We start from the raw sequence: 18,215 nt of genomic DNA, 5'->3' as shown, positions 1-18,215 counted from the left end.
ATTAGAAAATTTGAGCAACATACGATTCGTACTTGACTCAGTTTAAAAATTATACCAGCAGATCTCCAAAAATACTGTCCAGAGAAGCGGCAGTTTTTATATGTTTATCTACAGTTTCTCTTACTTTCACTCAGCACTTAGGAACATGTCTGAATTGTTGTAAAGAATCTAAAATTTAAACTCACAAAACTTATAATGGAATCTTAGCTACAAAATCTAATCCTGTTGGTGACTAAGAAAAACATGAAGCAGCATTGTCAATCGATATAATCATATTTTTACAGTATGGTCAGTATATTTTATATCAATACTTTAAATTGAAAATCCTTATTTAATTTTCTGATTTTTTTTGCATAAAATAAATTATTTGTAATGGCAAACTTCCATAAATTAATTTTTGTAAGAATGTTAAGACATTTTTAATGGCACCAAGTGCCTTGTAAAGCTGAATTTTGAAGCAAGAACACGTCAACTTTTAGTTAGAGTACTTTCATGTGTACAACATGTTGGTTCATGTAACATTCCTGGAATTATTGATCTAATATCAAAACTTAAATAATTATTATATTTTGAACATCACTCATGCGTTCATACATTTTTAGTAAGCAGTTTGAAACATTGTAAATGGTATGGCACTAGCATTAAAAATAAAATACAATATTAGAAAACCAACTTTACAGGCCAATATTTAGTATTCAAACATTGTGAACAATAAAATCATATATCATAATTTTTTGTGTGGACCGGCCATCAAGTACTAAACAAGCATTTAAGCATGTAAATTCTGAACAGTGTGTTCAACAGTTATTATAAATAAGTACAAGAGTATTTCCTGTTACATGGTATTCCTCATTCCCATAACTTGATTGATGTCCTTAACATCTGTTTATAAAAGGATCCAGTTGAAGATCATCGGTTAGATTTCATTCAGCAGTTGTCAATTTCTCTCCTGAGTTTAATTTCACCCGAAAACATTCCAAAATTGGTTTTTCTTCTACATTAGGCCTAACCCTGAAGCATTCAACAGATGGTACCACCTCCATGCTAGGGTTCATTCTGAAATAGTCCGAGACCATTGCTTGATCTGGATTTGGTTTCAATCTCAACACATCAGGAATCGTTCCGTCTTCAGGGTTTGACTTCATTCTGAAACAAAAACATTGATTGATAATGAATAAAACTTAGTAGAATTTAAAAATCAAGTTACAATTCAACTAAGCTGAAACTTGAAGTGAGTTATCTGGACAGATCTTAACTTGGGAGCAAATTAGGACACAATTGTCAACAAGAGCAAGTGGTTTTTGTTACATTGCATACAATGCATGTCTTAAGCATGTAAATCAAGGCTCTTCTATTGACTGAATGATTCTATGATCAGGTATGTGTTTACATCTTGACCTGTGTGCTCTGGTGGTCAAGATCCACAGAACCTATCACCGTAGCTTATCCAAGTGTTCCAGACACTCACTAACTTGGAATATTATTTTAACCTGGTCCCTTAGATAACGTGATCCGGGCTATGTCCAGAAGGAGTGCGTACTATCTCCAACACAAAGGATACTGATTGGCCTCTGCAGCAGTGAGCACAGTAAAATTAGTAGTGGGCTCTCCCTAACATAAATATGTGTAAGACATCTAAAATATTGTGAGGAGGTCATCATTTCAAATCTCTGAAGAACACAAGTTACTGTGTGATTATTAACAAAAAGACCCTCCTGTCCCCCTTGTGAAAGCCAGAGGTGTTCAAGCCAAGATTCTAATGTGGAAAGCTACCAGTTGCAAAGGAATGTTATCAAGCAGTCTGAATAAACTTTATTACACACCCTATGTTTTCTCATGGAGTCTATGATCACATAATATGGTCTAGGTTTACCGACAACTACAGATGGCACAGTGGATGCACTTTGGAGTATTAATAATGACTACAGGATGGTCTTCTTGAGATCATTTACACCATCATGAGAGGGATCTCTATTCACTTAAAGATTCAGCCAAAAAAGTTTGAGGGAGTGAAAGCAAGCTGGTTGAGACCAGACGGGAGTTTAATAGCCTTCCAGTAGCAAAAGTGGCACATTCAAAGAGAGGCTTCTTATCTACTCCATTTTGGATTGCCAAGTAATGTGGTGGATACAGAATGAATATACCATTATTCAGTTCTACCATCTAAGAATTGATAACAACTATAGAGCCCTATGTCTTGTCCAGACGGCTCAGCTGCAGCATCGTAGAGGAGAAGGCAAAGGCATAAGAGGAAAACTTTATCGTCCAAACTAAACGAGGACAAAGTAAACTCTGGCAATAATTAAAAAATATCCAACAACTTTAATTTAATCCATCAAAATGGGTTCACTATAAGAAGATTAAAATAGATTTAGCATGATAGTGCTATCTACATATCACCGCACAAGAGCTTCACTAGATAAAATTGACTTCACACAATACTCATATGGATGCAAGGTCTATTCTCTTAAAAAGTCAAAGACTGGACATAACAGTCTTGATACTGACAATTAAGAAATAGGAAAACTCTGCTACCAGACCAAACCATCTCCAGTCTGGACAGCTTTGATGCTGAATGCCAGTATCGAGTCAAGAATGAGAGACAGCATCCAGGCCATGGAAAGACATTTGAGGATCTGAATTCACCAATTCAACACGTCTGGAGCATGCAGACGTGTCACCTGAAAACCTCAGCAGCTCAGATTCACTCATAAGAAACCTCCTAGCCTAAAAGCATTTATAGCTAGAGACAAAGATGATCAAGTGACAACACAAAAAGATTCGGCTTAGTGGATTGTCCATATTTCAAATAACCCAGCTGCAAAGCTCTAAATCACAATTATGTAGTTGGTCTGCTTCACCCAAACCCTCAAGATTACTTACATCCACCACGGGAGAGGCAAGTGCTAAGAACAAATTAGCATAAGTCACTCTTCTACAACCAACACCCTCGCGTATTAGAATTCCTGATTAATCCGATCATAAATTGTTAGCCTGAATCTTTCCCTCCTACTAGCATAAATTAAGTTAAGATATTAGGACAAGTAGAGTAAATCAGATCAGGAACAATTTTATGAGATCAGAGACCAATATTGCTTAGAACTAGAAATTAGAATATATTTTAAATCTTAAGACATGTGAAGTATTATGATTACAAGAATAAACGACTCTTTTCCTGTATAATTGTGCTAAATGATCTCTTTTAACAAGTTGTGCAGACTCACCATCAATCTCATAATTGAACGTCTCAAACACTTCACTCTACATTTTAATAATACAACACAATTTAGTATGCTTATATTGAAATTTTTTTCTGATAAAAGAAGAAATTAAAAGCTTGTAACAATAATATGTTTCTAAATGATATACTAGCTAACTTAAATAGTGATGATATTTATTGATAACAATACCTCATATCGAAGCCAGTTGAGTTAAAGTCGGAGGGAACTGGCGGAGATGTGTTGTCCCGGTGGACACGGTTGTGATGACGAATGAGGTAGCTGTCCTTGGCGAACGTACGACCGCAGACGTGACAGCCAAACATGTGGCGTGCAGCATGCGTACGCATGTGTTCTGTATAGTGCATCTTGGATGTAAATACTACACTGCAGCGGTTGCAGGCCAGGGGCTTATCTGATACATGGCTCAGCCGGTGAGTATTCACATAACTCTTCACTGCGAATCTGAAATTCATCAAAATTATATGATCTGATATTTTGAAAAGTACTTAATTCATTGCTAATTTAAGGCACCTTTATCAATTACATGTTAGATCATTTCATTGTCTCTCAAATGTTGTAAAATGTAATTCTTGTAGTACTAAACAACTTATAAACCTGTGTGCGAACTAATTAGGCAATTTACTGGGTTTTTACATTATGACAACTCAATTACCGCCAGCTGTATTACAAAGGCTAACATAATCTTTTAACCATTTATCTCCTGTCAGTTTATCAATTCACTAAATCACTGGAAAACCCGAGAACCCTTGACAGGGTTTTATCACAAGGTTTGCAAGCCTCCTTAAAAAGACATGTATTTCAGAAGTAGTTTTGCATTTAAGAAAACCCACTGGTCTGGTGTAGTGATAATCCAGAGAATGCTAAATTTTTTAACATTTTACACTAAAGCGACAGTATAAATACAGCTTTTATACAACATGTGATTACAATGTTAAAGTTTGGACACTACTGCTGCCCAGTGTGTTGCATAGCTTACACCTTCAAAAATCCCACCATCAGGGAACATGTTGTTAGCAACTGGGGCACCAAACAGAAGGCTCATCTTCTCAAAGAGATACTCAGAACTCCACAATAATTACCTCTTATTGCATATATCACAGGAGTAAGGACGTTCCCCAGTATGAACACGCTTGTGAGTGTTGAGACTGCTCTTCTGTGTAAAGCGCTTCTGGCAGATCTCGCACTGATATGGACGTTCACCTGTGTGCGTGCGCATGTGCACTTCCAGGTACGGTTTTCGGCAGAAACTGGCTTCACACATCTGGAAAAATATCATCTCTTAAGATTAAAATCTAGAGATTTTACCCATAAAAAATAAAGTACTCTGTCAAATATTGAAAATAAATACTTTATAGAAAATATTTCCCTCTATGCAAATACCAAGAAAAACTTGTGTGTTTTTTTAACCCTTCTAAAACTATTCTTACTCTTATAATTTTTTAAAATTGGTAATTATTTACTTCAGCCACTTCACACTATTTGTTAAAATTTAAACTCAAAATAAAAAAAGTAAAGGTATTAGGGAGTAGGTAGTGCAATAGATATAAAAGGGAGGAAAGCTTAAGTAATAACTGAAATTATGTCAGAATAGTTCCGATCTGAAATGCCCATGGCCATCAGTGCAGGTTTCAGTGGCATCTTTGGTGTCACCCCGCTCTTCTAGCAAAAAAGAAAAACATCCTCAAAATAGTATCTAAATTCGAGCTTAGATTACATAAGCACTCAGTTAGTCCATTGTGATCTGACCAGGACAACTCTGGCGTATACAAGAAATAATAATATAATTCAAATAAAATAAAACTAATAATAACAAATATACACAAAGAAAAGAAAGAAAATCTTTTTATAAATACAGTAAAAAGAATAGAGAAATAACAATAATGGCCAACTTACAGAATATCTAATGAGGAGCAGGGTTTAGACAACAATGGATGCCACTTTTGTTACCGGTACACAAAAAAAGAAATATAAAACTCCATGTCTCACTAAATATGACAAAACATCTATTCATTCTAACACAATCAAACAGAGCCCCCAACACATATTTTGTCCATAGGTAAAACTAATACACTTGTATAAAATAACTCCATTGTTGTAACCAAATTAAAAAAAAACTCAAATACAAAATTGCTAATGGCAAAACAAAACACGTCTTTATTGAAGTCTCTTATGAAGTCTACTATGCAGCATATCTGACAAATCATGAAAGAGGAAAAGTAATTTAATAACCAGACTTGCAAATATGATGCCTATAGTCAAACAAGACTGAGTGCACAGAGGGAAAATTACAATCAAACTGCACCAAGGAGGTAGAACCCTTAGCAAAAGTGAAGGTAAAAAGGAACAAATCATATAACTCTTGAATTATCCTCTTGTGCAGTTGGCGGCCCTACTCCGACCTCTAAAATTCCTTGCAATTTTTCAACTGAATGTTGGTATCCCGGTTATCGTCTCTAACAATAAGGATGGGTAGTACTTAGTTGGTAGTACTTAGTTCGTTATTTCTTCCACCCAGAAACTCCGATTCTCCTCAGTTCTCTAGATTGATGAACTATAAACTATATAACTATAAAAAAAACAAAGGATTACAGTTTGAACAGCTGTAATTCAATAAATTATCACGGAGCGTTGGAGGAAAATTTCAATCTTACAAAAACTTCCAATCTACGACTTCAGGGTGCCAAATTACTGTTCTTTAAACTTAAATCTAAAATGGTTCAGGAGATTAAAATAGTTATGAGTGACTACCAATTATCTCAGGTGTTTAGAAAGTCAAAGAAAATTAATACAAAATCAGTTGCTAAGCCATGAGTAACTGCTAGTATATATTTGGTAGTACTTAATGATAATGTTCACACAATTTATGATATAAAGTACTTTTCTAAACAGAAAATAACATTGTGACTTTATTTAATTAGCAAATTACGTCATAAATTTATAACACAATAAATAAAACTAAAAAAACATCGGTATTTATTGTGTTTTATTTATTGTGTTATAAATTTATAACATAATTTGCTAATTAAAAAACGTCAGTGAAAACACATTGGATAGTAGAGTGAAACGCCGCCAACCGCATCAGAATACGACGATCCAGTCAGAAATGGCAGCGCATAATGTACTTCACAATGTGTACCTAAAACAACCCGCCATTTCTGATTGGATAAAACTTTTGAGATGCGGTTTGCGGCATTCAACTCTACTAAGTGAGCTCTTTCAAATGAGATATCACTCGACCCATGCTTCAATTTAAGATTTCCATGTTTTCCTCTGTGGGCCGCCCCCCAATGGTTGGCATGTCATGGTAATAGCAAGGAAAAATAGTTTACATAGCCATATGACACTGTGCAAAGTTTATAGATGTTATCTCCTATGGTTTTTAAAATATTAAGCCGTACCCATACTTTTCATGGAAACTGTATATATATATATATATGTATATATATATATATATATATATATATATATATGTGTAAGATTATCATGAGCACAACTAATTATATTTTATCTTTGTAACTTTTTATATGAACAAAATCTTCATTAATCGGCATGTAAATTTTACCATATATATTTAAAAATATCATGTATAATTTCTTGTTGATACTAAAAGGTTAATTTCCACAATAAATTAAAATTTAATTTAAATGAGAAAAACTTACGGTGCATGCAAAGGGCTTGTTCTCAGAGTGCATTTTCATGTGGACGTAGTAAGATGATGGCGAAGACAAGATCTTGCCACAGATGTTGCATATCTGTGTTTTCTTAGTACTGGTGCTATCGTTGGCAGGTGCTTGCTCGTCGATTGTCAAGGCATTGGGGGACTGACGGCCGGACTTGTCGCTGCTGCTATCATCATCACTCTCCTCATTCTGACAGTTGTAGAAACTCACCTGCCACTCCACTGAGTAAAAATGATGTTAACACAAGTAGACATGTGGTGTATCTGATGTTACTGTCACAGTTCTTTTAAATAGTACTGCTGAACATGGCAGTGAATATTAAATATTATTTTTAATAGAACATAACTATTTTAAATTGTACCAAAGTTTGTATTTCTTTAAAAAATAAGTTTAAAATATTTATTATAGAATTAATTAATTGCCAACACTTTTAACATTTTGAACGAGATGATCTTATATAAGACACAAACTGCAGTTTTTGCACTGTTCAATTGTCCAATATCCATAGGATTCACCACCAAATGTGTACAAAATTAATTTAGAAGATATTGAACATAATTACTGTTCAAGATGAGCAAGTAACAGCATTATAAAGTCTGTTAAATATAAAAGTGGCCTTGGATGAAGATATTTTAAACTCTTTAAACATGGTTTGCTTAAAAATATTTTAACCATATATATATACAATTTGATACTAATTTTATGTATTGAATTTTATTCCTTATACACTAAAATTTTGACATAAACAGATTTATATATTAAACATGATAGTTTATTTGGTTTTAAAACTTTGATGTAGTTTTTAAAGCAATGTAATGTTATAATACAATAAATATGTGATTGAATAAAAAACTTTGCTTGTGTTCTTTTAATAATAACTTAATGAAAAACAATGTTACGTTTAGAACATACGTCCTGGTTATATAAATTTTAAAAATAAATATTCAGTTGACCTATGCTACTGTGCCACTGCAGTTTGCTTGTATGTCACTTCTAGGGTTAAAACGTTCTGATTCTATTATTTGTGTTTTTTTAGATATTTTTAAATCCAAAGGGTTAAAGATAAAACATTGCCATTGAAATATGAGTCAAAATGATCTATATTGTCATGCAATCGTAAAGTGGAGTCACAGAACCCAACCAGCCACTAGTTGTGGTCCGGCGAGCTGAGAGGTCAACTACCTGACATTTGAGCTGAGCAAGAAAAAAGTTAGGTTCACAATTAGTGACCTTATGAGTGCAATGGTTTAATTTGAATACATGTTAAGTTTAAGAACAATATGTTATGTATGGAGAGAGAAACATAGCCAACTTGAAAGGATTACTGGATGTAGGACACTTTTCATCATAGCAACTACTAAAGTAGAACACTACATTTTCAAGGATTGAAATTTATCTTCTTCTTCAGATTTCCGAAAATCTTAAAGACATGATGCACAGCCTACACCAAAAATCAAAAGATTAATGAAATTGTGGTTTAACTCGCCTAACTTGACAAAAGAGATTTTGAAAGGATACTTGATAACTGAGTAAAAAAATTAAAGGATTTCGGACAGTTTCCATCATTGCATATATTACGAAAACTAACAGAACATTTTGAGGATAGGAATTTATACTCTTCTTCAGGTGTCAAAAAATCTTAAGACATGATGTGTACACAAAAATTGTATGTGACTTTGGCAAGTTCATCACCATACTTTTATTCATTTAAAATTTGGTGTGTATATTTTGAAACCTGAAGAACAGGATGGATTTTGCAATCCTCCAAATGTTGGTTTTTTGTTTGTAATATATAATGACGGCAGATATCTGATATCCTGTAACCATTTCAAATCATGTGTTGACCATAAAAAACTATAAACAAACAGAGCCTACTTATACAATTTTGCTAAATTCACCTCAGGTTCCACTTTGATCTGATATTGTTTCTGTTGCTGTAAATATTCCATAGCCCGATATTGATTCATGGCTATGTTGAAAGCTGCAGGATGAAAAAACTGAGCATCTGGCATCATTCTTGATGGCGGGACGCATCTTACTTCTGCTTCTGAAACATTGCATAGTCATTGAAATTTATTCTTGACAACTGGGCAACAAATGCTAAATCCTACAGATTAATATTCTACAGCAAAACAATACCAGAGTCTGGGAGATTTTAAACCTCATCTTTGCAAGAACATACAAATTATAACATGTTTGTGATGGTATGCACCCTGTCGAATGCCCACTATGGCACACATTGTTAATTAAATCTATGAATGTCATTATTATTGATACTTAAGTGAAATGTGACTGGAGGTCACTATTTTTTGAAGTTTTTCTTACCAGGGACCTAAAAAACTACATTATTAGAAAGAACTGATTTGATTTAACTTATTGTGAAAATTACATGTTATTATGACAACAATCAGTTGTTTTGTGCCTCCTAAAAGAAGCGATGTTGTCACAAGGAGGACTGTTTTTATCTACTATTTGTTATTAGGCTATATAAGTAGGTAAATACATATTTAAATATTATAAATATAAAAAGTTAATGACCACTCACGTGATCTTAGCTTGAATTTGGCTAATATCTCGAGGATTTTTTTTGTCAGAAGAGCAGGTTTGCACCAGCTGACACCGAAGCACTAATGGGGCATTTTTAATCGATACTTTCCCAAACTCATATCACGTGAAAACTTGTAAATGTTATATTTAACTTTGGTACTATTGGTAATGTATTAATAATAAGTAATAACTTAATCCAAACCTAATCATGACAGAACATGATAGGGACAGAGTGCCCTTCTTCTCGCTGACATCCCTTTTTTTTGGGAGGCAGAAAACAAGAAACAATAGTCATTATGACAAGTAACTTTCAGAGTCAGTTAAATAAAGTCTGTTCTTTCTAATAATATAATTTTGTTTATATCCTCAGTAAGAAAAACTTCCAAAAATAGTGGCCTCCGGATAATACGAAAGTACCAAATTTGGCCTGTACATATAGAATTGCCTTGGAATCTTGTGTTGGCCACCTGATCTATTGCAAATAAGAAACCATGTTCCAAAATGAGTTGCCGGATATATATTTATTATGAGTTTTCAAATTAGTTAAAATCACTGCTAATACATGTATCTAATAAACATATATTACATTTATATTTGTTATAGGTTTAATCATATTTTATTTTTATCCTTATATTTATTTATAAGTAAATGTTTTTTGTATTTGTTTCTTTTTATTGGTTGTCCTGCCAGTGAACCTACACAGGGAACAGCAAAAACTGCTATTGTTTCTTACATCTGGCTACCCAACAGATATTTAGGAGCGGCACATCACTTACAAGATTTCAAGATAATGGAATAAACTTGATCGATAGGTCTCTTTGATAGTGGAATAGAATTTGGGTTAGGAATAATTAGTTTAAGCATATTTTAAGCAAGTTGCTCAACCTATTAAATACACTTAAATTATTGGGCATACAAACCAATCTTTAACTTACTTTGATCTAAACATCTGCTGTTTTCCCCTACTTGGGGAAAGTTGACCTGCAATTATTGAATTACTTATATACCTAGTTAGCAGTTCTGTTTTTCAAACATAACATATGTAGGAAAACTTTTAGAAAACTATGTAAACCTATTAATAATATATAAACCATCATTGATAATTAGTAGTAATAATAATACTAAACAAAATAAAAATGTAAATGTGTATTCTCCATGATCCCTCCACAATCGCAATTTTTAAACCTGTACCTAACAAACTCTGATCATACCACATATTATTGATCAAAGAAACAACATACTGTGATGATAGGTACTGTATTCTAAATACACAGTCTATTAATCATACTTGTACTTTTCTTGGAGAAATACATTTGTATAAATGGAATTAAAGCAAAAGATACAAACGAATTAGAATATACTAATCACTAAAAATTCATAAATTTGATTTTTAACTCTTTGTGCAGAGCCAAAAATACATCAAGATTACAGGCTTGGGACAAAAATTTTTTTAATACATTTTGAAGTAACTTAGTGAGAGATTTGCACCTTCAAAATAACTTTATTGACAGTTATATGGAAAAAGGGATGCTGATATATAAGCCTGCAATGTTTCAATCAAACAAAACAAATTTTCCTTAAAAAATAAATAATTTGTTTCGTGTTTTAAGGTTTTTACTTATTTTTTTGTAAGTTGCTTCTGGTACATACGGTTTTAAACAGCTTTAAAAAACAATGTCTATAGCGGATACATCTGCAACTGTTCACGAAGGGTTAGAGATGGTGTATAAAACAACAGAAAAACAGAATACAGTTCTTTGCTAACTGCACCATTTTCCCACTAAAAACTTTCCGAAATAAAGGAATTCTTTAGAAGTCAGTGTTATCTTCTTCTCGAAGTATTTTAATGATCCATGTTTATTCCTTATAAATGCTTCTTCTCATTAAAATAAACCGATGTAAAGTTAGGGCAAAATGTGAGTCTGTGCCTAATGTTAAATTTGCTCTGGTCTATCAGTTTAACTGTACTGTGTTGGGAACATACAATGAAACCTATAGTAAACATACAGACACACCATACAGTCCCAAACTCCCAAACCCAGGGCTCCATGGTGGGTCCCATACTTTTTATCTTGTTAACAAATGACCTCCCAGAATATCTGGCGGAATATAACACAACAATGATGTATGCAGACGATACTGTCCTCCTTCTCAGTGAAAAGCTCCCTGACATGCTCGAAGTCCGTTCATCAGTGGCATTAAATATGACTATACAATACTGCCATAGTAATGGCCTGATTTTAAATGAAGATAAAACCCAACAACTGTTGTTTGGCAGGAAAAGAGACCAAGTAGGACAACTTCCTGATATATAGAAACATCCGAAAAGGCCAAGTACATGGGAATAACTATTGATGCGCAGCTGACATGGACCCCTCATATTGACAACCTATGCCGTAAATTAAGTAGCAGCCTCTATGACACAAGAGGATAAAATCCATAACTAGTACCAGAGTAGCAAAATTTGCATATCATGCAATCTTTGAATCACACCTGCGGTATGGACTCGGAATTTGGGGCAACTCATCGGCAACAAACTTGCAGCGTGTCCTGGTGCACCAGAAAAAAGCTATTTATTAGAGTGCTTGCAGAGCTCAACAACAGAGACAGCTGTCGACAGAAATTTAAAGAACTGAAGGTTGTAACAGTAATACAGCTACAGAGAGGTACCGATAGACACAAATAAATCACTCGACAGGCCTCAAACTTTACTCTACCGACACATCATTTGACCGTCTTCACAGAGAAGCCTTCCTACCTGGGGCCCAAGTTCCTCAACCTGCTGCCTGAGGCAGCCAAAGGAGAAGGTGCACACAGCATAAGAAGACGACTCACCACATGGTTACTGGATGGACCATTCTACACCATAGATGAGTTCCTGAACTGGAGAGCGTTTCCTATAGACCTCAAACAAGAAATTATATTGACTCTACCATTTTATTGTTACTGTGTTTAATTGTGTTAACTACTTGACGCCAATTCTGTATTCTAAGTTCATGAATAAAGTCTTCTGATTTCTGAAGTTACAAAGGGGTATGAAGCGGAAGTCTTTTTTAAATGCTGATGAAACCAGCCTATTTTTCAAGTATATGCCGGACAGAACTTTATCCTTCAAAAGTGATCCTTGCAATGGTGGAAAAATAGTAAAGAATGAATAACAGTCTTGCTGGGCAGAAATCGCACTGAAACAGATAAACTGAAGCCTTTAGTCATTGGAAAATGAACAAATCCAAGATATTTTAAAAACGTAGAAAGCCTTCCAACATACTACATGACTAAAAAGGGATGGATGAACAATAATACTTTTAGTTCCTGGATTAAAAGCCTTGACAAGGAAATGAAAAAGAAGAAAAAGAAAATTTTATTGCTCAATCATGATTGTACGGCTCATGTTGAGCCTCGTAAATTGACAAACATCAAAATCAAATTCTAACCACCGCACATAACATCTAAGCTGCTGCTTCTTGACCAAAACATAATACAACATTTCCCTACAGATGGGAGATTGTTCATCAGTTCCTCAGTGATTTAGAATGCAAGACCACAACAAAAATTGATTTACTCAGTGCCTTGTGGATGGTAACAAAGGCATGGCAAAATCTAAATGTAAGAACAATTTTTAACTGTTTCAAAAATAGCGGCTTTAAGACACTTGAAATGACTAGACTTCAGACCAACAACTCCAGAAAACCAACAGTCATAAAAGCATTAGACTTTAACATGGACTTTGATGAATTTGTAACCTTTGACGATTATGTTGTGTGTGGGAAATTCTCTGAAGCTGACATTCTACCGCTAGTATTTCCAGACTATGACGGTGATAGAGATGGGGAAGAAGATGAGATGGGAGATGGTGAAAGCAATCAACCCAACCCTTAAAAGTGAAGGATGCATGTGATGCACTGAATGTTTTAAAATTACCATTATTCCTTAAACAAAGTGTAATGGGTAAGTGTTTTAAAATCCTTAGTGGAACTTGATTGTGCATTAGATAGGCTTACCATCACAACAGGTAAGCAAACTAAAATGAGTGATTTAAAAAAAAAAAACCAGGATGTCAGTGCCAGCCGCAGTACCAATAGGCATATTCAAATTTATGAAGACATTGATAAAACCCAGGAATAGGGATATGAATATATTTTTGTTTTGTTTCTTGCTGCATATACTTAAATGAAAGCTTTACTTATAACGCATTTAGTTTAAAAACCTTTATTTGTAATCAAAGAAACCATGACTCGTTTGTTTTTAGTTTGGTATTAAGTTGCTAAAATAATTTGAACAGTTTTGTATTTTTCTAAGTAACTATGTGCACTATACAACTTACTTTTATTATGCACTACAACAGAAAAGAATAAAATGTTAGTGATGTTAGTTGTTATATCTCAGTGATGAACCTCAAAATCAAGAAGTTTAAGCGTCTCCACCTCGGTAAGAACCTTGATAGGACAAATTTTTAAGAATCCTGTAGACATTTCTGGTGTCGAGGTTCTAGTGTAATTTGTTTTTTAAATATTGGTCAAGACAATTTCACATTTTGAAAATGCTTGATGAATTAATTATAGCCTATAAACATTAAAACACAGTAGAAGAAAATTTAAATAATATGACAGAAAAAAAATCGCTGGTCACAATTATCTAAAAAAAAGACATTCGAAATGAGTAATGATCATTTTAAAACCAAATATTGGCTGCAGAATAATAAGCAGCCACCACAACAACATATCACGAGCCAAATTATCAATTAGAAATACTTAACTATTGAATACAAAACCCTTCATAGACAGTTAATTTAACTGTCAAACTAACTGTTTTTTTATTTTTTATAACAATATTGTTTAAAATTAATTCAAACATTGTGAAATCATTTGTGCGGTATTTGAGTAATAGCTGCAACTACAATGGCAAAGCTGACAGACACTTATCCTTCAAAAGAGTAAGAATAAGAAGTAAGTTTTATACCGCTTTGTTTGTTACATTTAATAAATACACATGGATAGTTTCTAACTCACCATTACGTTTTAGATATCAAAACATAGCTAACGTAATATAAAATACCTATAATGTTCGGTTCGTCATTTTGATTTGTAATTGTTTTGCAGTTTGGATAATCAGAAATATCGAGGATTTAATTGTCAAGATGGCCAGTTATCATACTGCAGCCAAAACATTCAACAGATAGTACATAAAAAATGCAATCTTCTCCAAAAAAACTGTTTCATACCATATTTAAATTGCGATTTAATAACCCAGATTAAATACCAATTAGAACTAATTATACTATCTTATCTTTTAGTAATTAATTTTCGTTTCTCGCTTCACTGTATCTGTATATATATATATTACATTGAAATTTGCTATATATTAGCCCTGCGCTGAGCAAACAATTTCTCAGTAAATCGTTGCCTGTAGAATGAAGAATGACAGTAAAACAGGACATAATTAGTGTTTATAAAAATTGAGATGAACAACTACAACAAATTTGTTAATTTTAATATTAAAATTTATTTAGAATAGGCTACATAAATAGGACTGTCTTTAAATTAGGCTTAATAATAAATTAACTTACTGATTTTCAGAATTATTAGGCCTATCAAAACAAGTAAGTTAACAAACAATATTAAGAATAATTAAAGAAATCAGTAAGTCAATTTTAATTTTGACATCACACAGTTACATATAAATTCCATACCAAATAATATAATTTGTTTATTTAATAATGGGTAATACTTCCTATGACTTATAATTGGGAGAATCTTAACCTAAAATTTAATAACACAACTGATTGCATATCTCTCCAGTACTTTTGATGCATAGGATTAAAGGAAAATACAAAAACGAAATGAATCTAGTCGTAAGAGTAGGAATTCCTAATTGGTATCGTTAATTGCCGGGTCAATACAAGGTGGATTGCCTTAATTATCAAGTTCCAAGCTCTCAAAAACGTGATTCAAGTTATTACCTCTATCAGAACAAATAGAATCAGCCATTGGTAATACAAAATAACACACGAATTAAAATATCTTATATAAATTAAAGAAGTATTATGACAAATTTACATTTTTCACCATTACATTAGTAGGAAATCGGAATTAAGAAATAAGAATAAAAATAATTCTTTTGTTTACTTTTTTCGCAGCAGACAGCTTAAAAAAACGTGACAACAAAAAATATCCCACTTTAAAAAGGCAGAAAACTACAGCCTTTTCATTAATCTACCACGGCCTAGTCGTATTAATTGTAGTGTATATATATACACGTTGAACTGAGTATAACTGATCTTTTCAGAGTTATAAAAAGAAAATTATATTTGAATTTGGTCATAAAGATCCTTCAATGTTGTCAATATGTCAGTTTATCGCCCATTATGTAATGGTAACTTTAATGGGTGGTTGTTTCACTTTTGGAACCGATAATAGGTCAGATATGTGAATTTTGTAATCGAGTATAGACACTTTGAAGCCTCCCTTCTATATTACTTAAAAAAAAAAAAACTCTAATCATAGATAAATTGTTATTAAGAAACGTGTTTTTAAAGATTTCAATTTGAATGGAAGAATATGGAAATATAAGATTTCCAAGTATAAAATAAATTAATATTTGTACAAAGGTTACTTATAAAACTTTTAGAAAGTGGTACTAAGTAATGACTGACCAATTAGAATAATCTAGTTTCATACTTAACAAAACACGATAAGCTACCATTACAATATTTAAGACAAGTTTATATAAACTTTTAGGTAATAGTTTAATTGCGTACCTATCGCAATTTGCTGAAGATGTGCTTATTGCTTAACACTTCAAGATATTGATAGTATTGCTGAAGGATTCTTGGAGGAAGCGGAACATTTAAAATTCAGTGCCTCTAATAAAAAACACACATTTTCCAATATGTTTTTAATTGGTTGCATTCAACATATTGGATCTGTTAAAGTACTGAAAGTACTCTTGTATATTCAAGAACATATATAATAAGTGATATACAGATGAGCTAAATCACACCTCTAAAAGACATGTATGAAGTCTTCAGCACAGCATATATAAAGAAAACCACCCGGTTTGTTAGGGTGTTTTAAATGTCAAGGTTTGGAAATTCTTTAAAAACTAGGCGAATCAGCTGCCCAGTAGCTATTTTAACTGTTACAGATACAATAGAAAGCAGGTCCGGTCTTAGGCAGGATTCAAATATATCAATATAATACACATTAATGACTTATGCATCGCAAAATGATATGGAGTGTTGTAGCATTAGATGTGTTGAGGCAAAAGGTGGCGAAATAATCAAATATCTAGGTTTAATTATAGATAAGGATCTAACTTACAATACCTATTTAAACCTATAGTAATTATTTAATTATTAAATCACATTTTAAGACTTTTAATTTTCTAGAAATTCGTTTAAAAGTATGCAAAGACAAACCCCACATTTCAAACTGACAGTGGCACGCCCTACCCTGGCAGCAAAAAGCAGGTAACTCCGCGAGCTCTATTGCAAATAGTTCTCTCCTTGGATCCGGTTGCCGGGATTTTTAAACGCACTATAACGGGGACGCTGGTTTAGCACCTCCTCGAATAAGCACCCCTCGGGCTTTGACGTCACGGCAGGGGGCTGCTAATTCAGCGCATGGAAATGACTCAGTCACTAAATTAGCACCCCCTAGCATTCAATCAGCAACACAAGGAGATTTGTCCATGTCTCAAATATGCCTACTTCTCTTCAAAATTACCATAAACTTAATATTACATAATAAGTGCTCCGACTAACAAACTTGTGACAAACACATTGTCCTATTTTTGTAAAATTTTCTCTCTTTTATATAATTGAGATAATATGTATTGATACATAATAAATTTAATGTTTCATGTTTAATTTAATAATTACATGCTGAATTTAAACAATACCAATCCTTCTGCATGTACCATTGTTTGAAATTAAATTTACTTTAAAATAAAGTTGTATTTGAATGCCTAGAGCTTAGTTTCTTTTTAACGTAAACATATTCGATGCATAGTATTTTTTACAATAGGTATTTAATTATTTGTTTTTGAAATACAAAAGTCAAACCATAGCAATACAATAAATATACCTATTAACAAATCGCAATATGCTTAGTTTTATTCACCTTGTAGGAGGTGCTTATTCTTCACATTAACAAAGTATAGGCGCTGATTCAAAGGGGTGCTAAATCAGGACATGGACACGGTCAAGGCGCTGAATTAGGACCCCCCTATTCCACGGGGTTGCTTAATCAGGTCATGAACACGGGCACTGCGCTGATTTAGCACCCTCTTTCGTGACGTCTAAATGACGTCAGTAGCGAGGGGGGTGCTATGTCCAGGGAGTGCTATGTCCAGGGGGTGCTAATTCGGGCGCACCGCTATAACCACCCTATTCGAGTGGTAGTGCGCGTCGTGATTTTGATGTATGCTGTACTTATTCAGGGTGTGTTGTCAGGATCCCAGTTCTTTCATTGAAGCCAGCCAGGGCCTGAAGCACTGCTAGCCCCATGGCCGTTTCAATAAACTGTCCCTTAGCGGAGAACTAGCTAAAATCAGTGTCGATAATTCGTATGAAAGTGATATTGATAATCTTTCGTTTTCATTATTTTTTTCTCATATAAGATAAAAGTAAATAAAGTCGTATAGTAATATATATATATATATATATATATATATATATATATATATATATATATATATATATTTCTTAACTAAATTTCATTAAAATCACTACGTTTACCATATTCAT

General features: G+C 33.3%; 1 protein-coding gene across 1 annotated transcript; it reads right to left on the bottom strand.

The window, feature by feature from the left end:
• Positions 1-352: 352 nt before the first annotated feature.
• On the bottom strand, positions 353-15,586 carry LOC124362299 (zinc finger protein 32-like). The gene is made up of 6 exons (XM_046816676.1): positions 15,429-15,586; positions 8,821-8,969; positions 6,902-7,132; positions 4,322-4,503; positions 3,411-3,683; positions 353-1,146 (listed from the first exon to the last, which is right to left on the bottom strand). Exons 1-6 carry the CDS (start codon positions 15,454-15,456, stop codon positions 924-926), a joined length of 1,086 nt encoding a protein of 361 aa, XP_046672632.1. The 5' UTR covers positions 15,457-15,586; the 3' UTR covers positions 353-923.
• Between the last annotated feature and the right edge of the window lie 2,629 nt (positions 15,587-18,215).

Source organism: Homalodisca vitripennis, chromosome 5, assembly GCF_021130785.1.
Source record: "Homalodisca vitripennis isolate AUS2020 chromosome 5, UT_GWSS_2.1, whole genome shotgun sequence".
In the NCBI taxonomy this organism is placed as follows: Eukaryota; Metazoa; Arthropoda; class Insecta; order Hemiptera; family Cicadellidae; genus Homalodisca; species Homalodisca vitripennis.
Note: the sequence above shows the minus strand (reverse complement) of the source record. Positions and strands in the feature narration are given on the sequence as shown.

What these genes read in the sequence shown, in the direction of transcription:
- LOC124362299 (XM_046816676.1), bottom strand. Translation starts at nt 15,456, where the DNA reads ATGGCTGATTCTATTTGTTCTGATAGAG. An exon ending in ACAAGCCCTTTGCATGCACC is followed by an intron (nt 4,504 to 6,901) that starts GTAAGTTTTTCT and finishes ATATTTTTCCAG; the next exon opens with ATGTGTGAAGCCAGTTTCTG. An exon ending in TGTGATATATGCAATAAGAG is followed by an intron (nt 3,684 to 4,321) that starts GTAATTATTGTG and finishes GATGAATTTCAG; the next exon opens with ATTCGCAGTGAAGAGTTATG.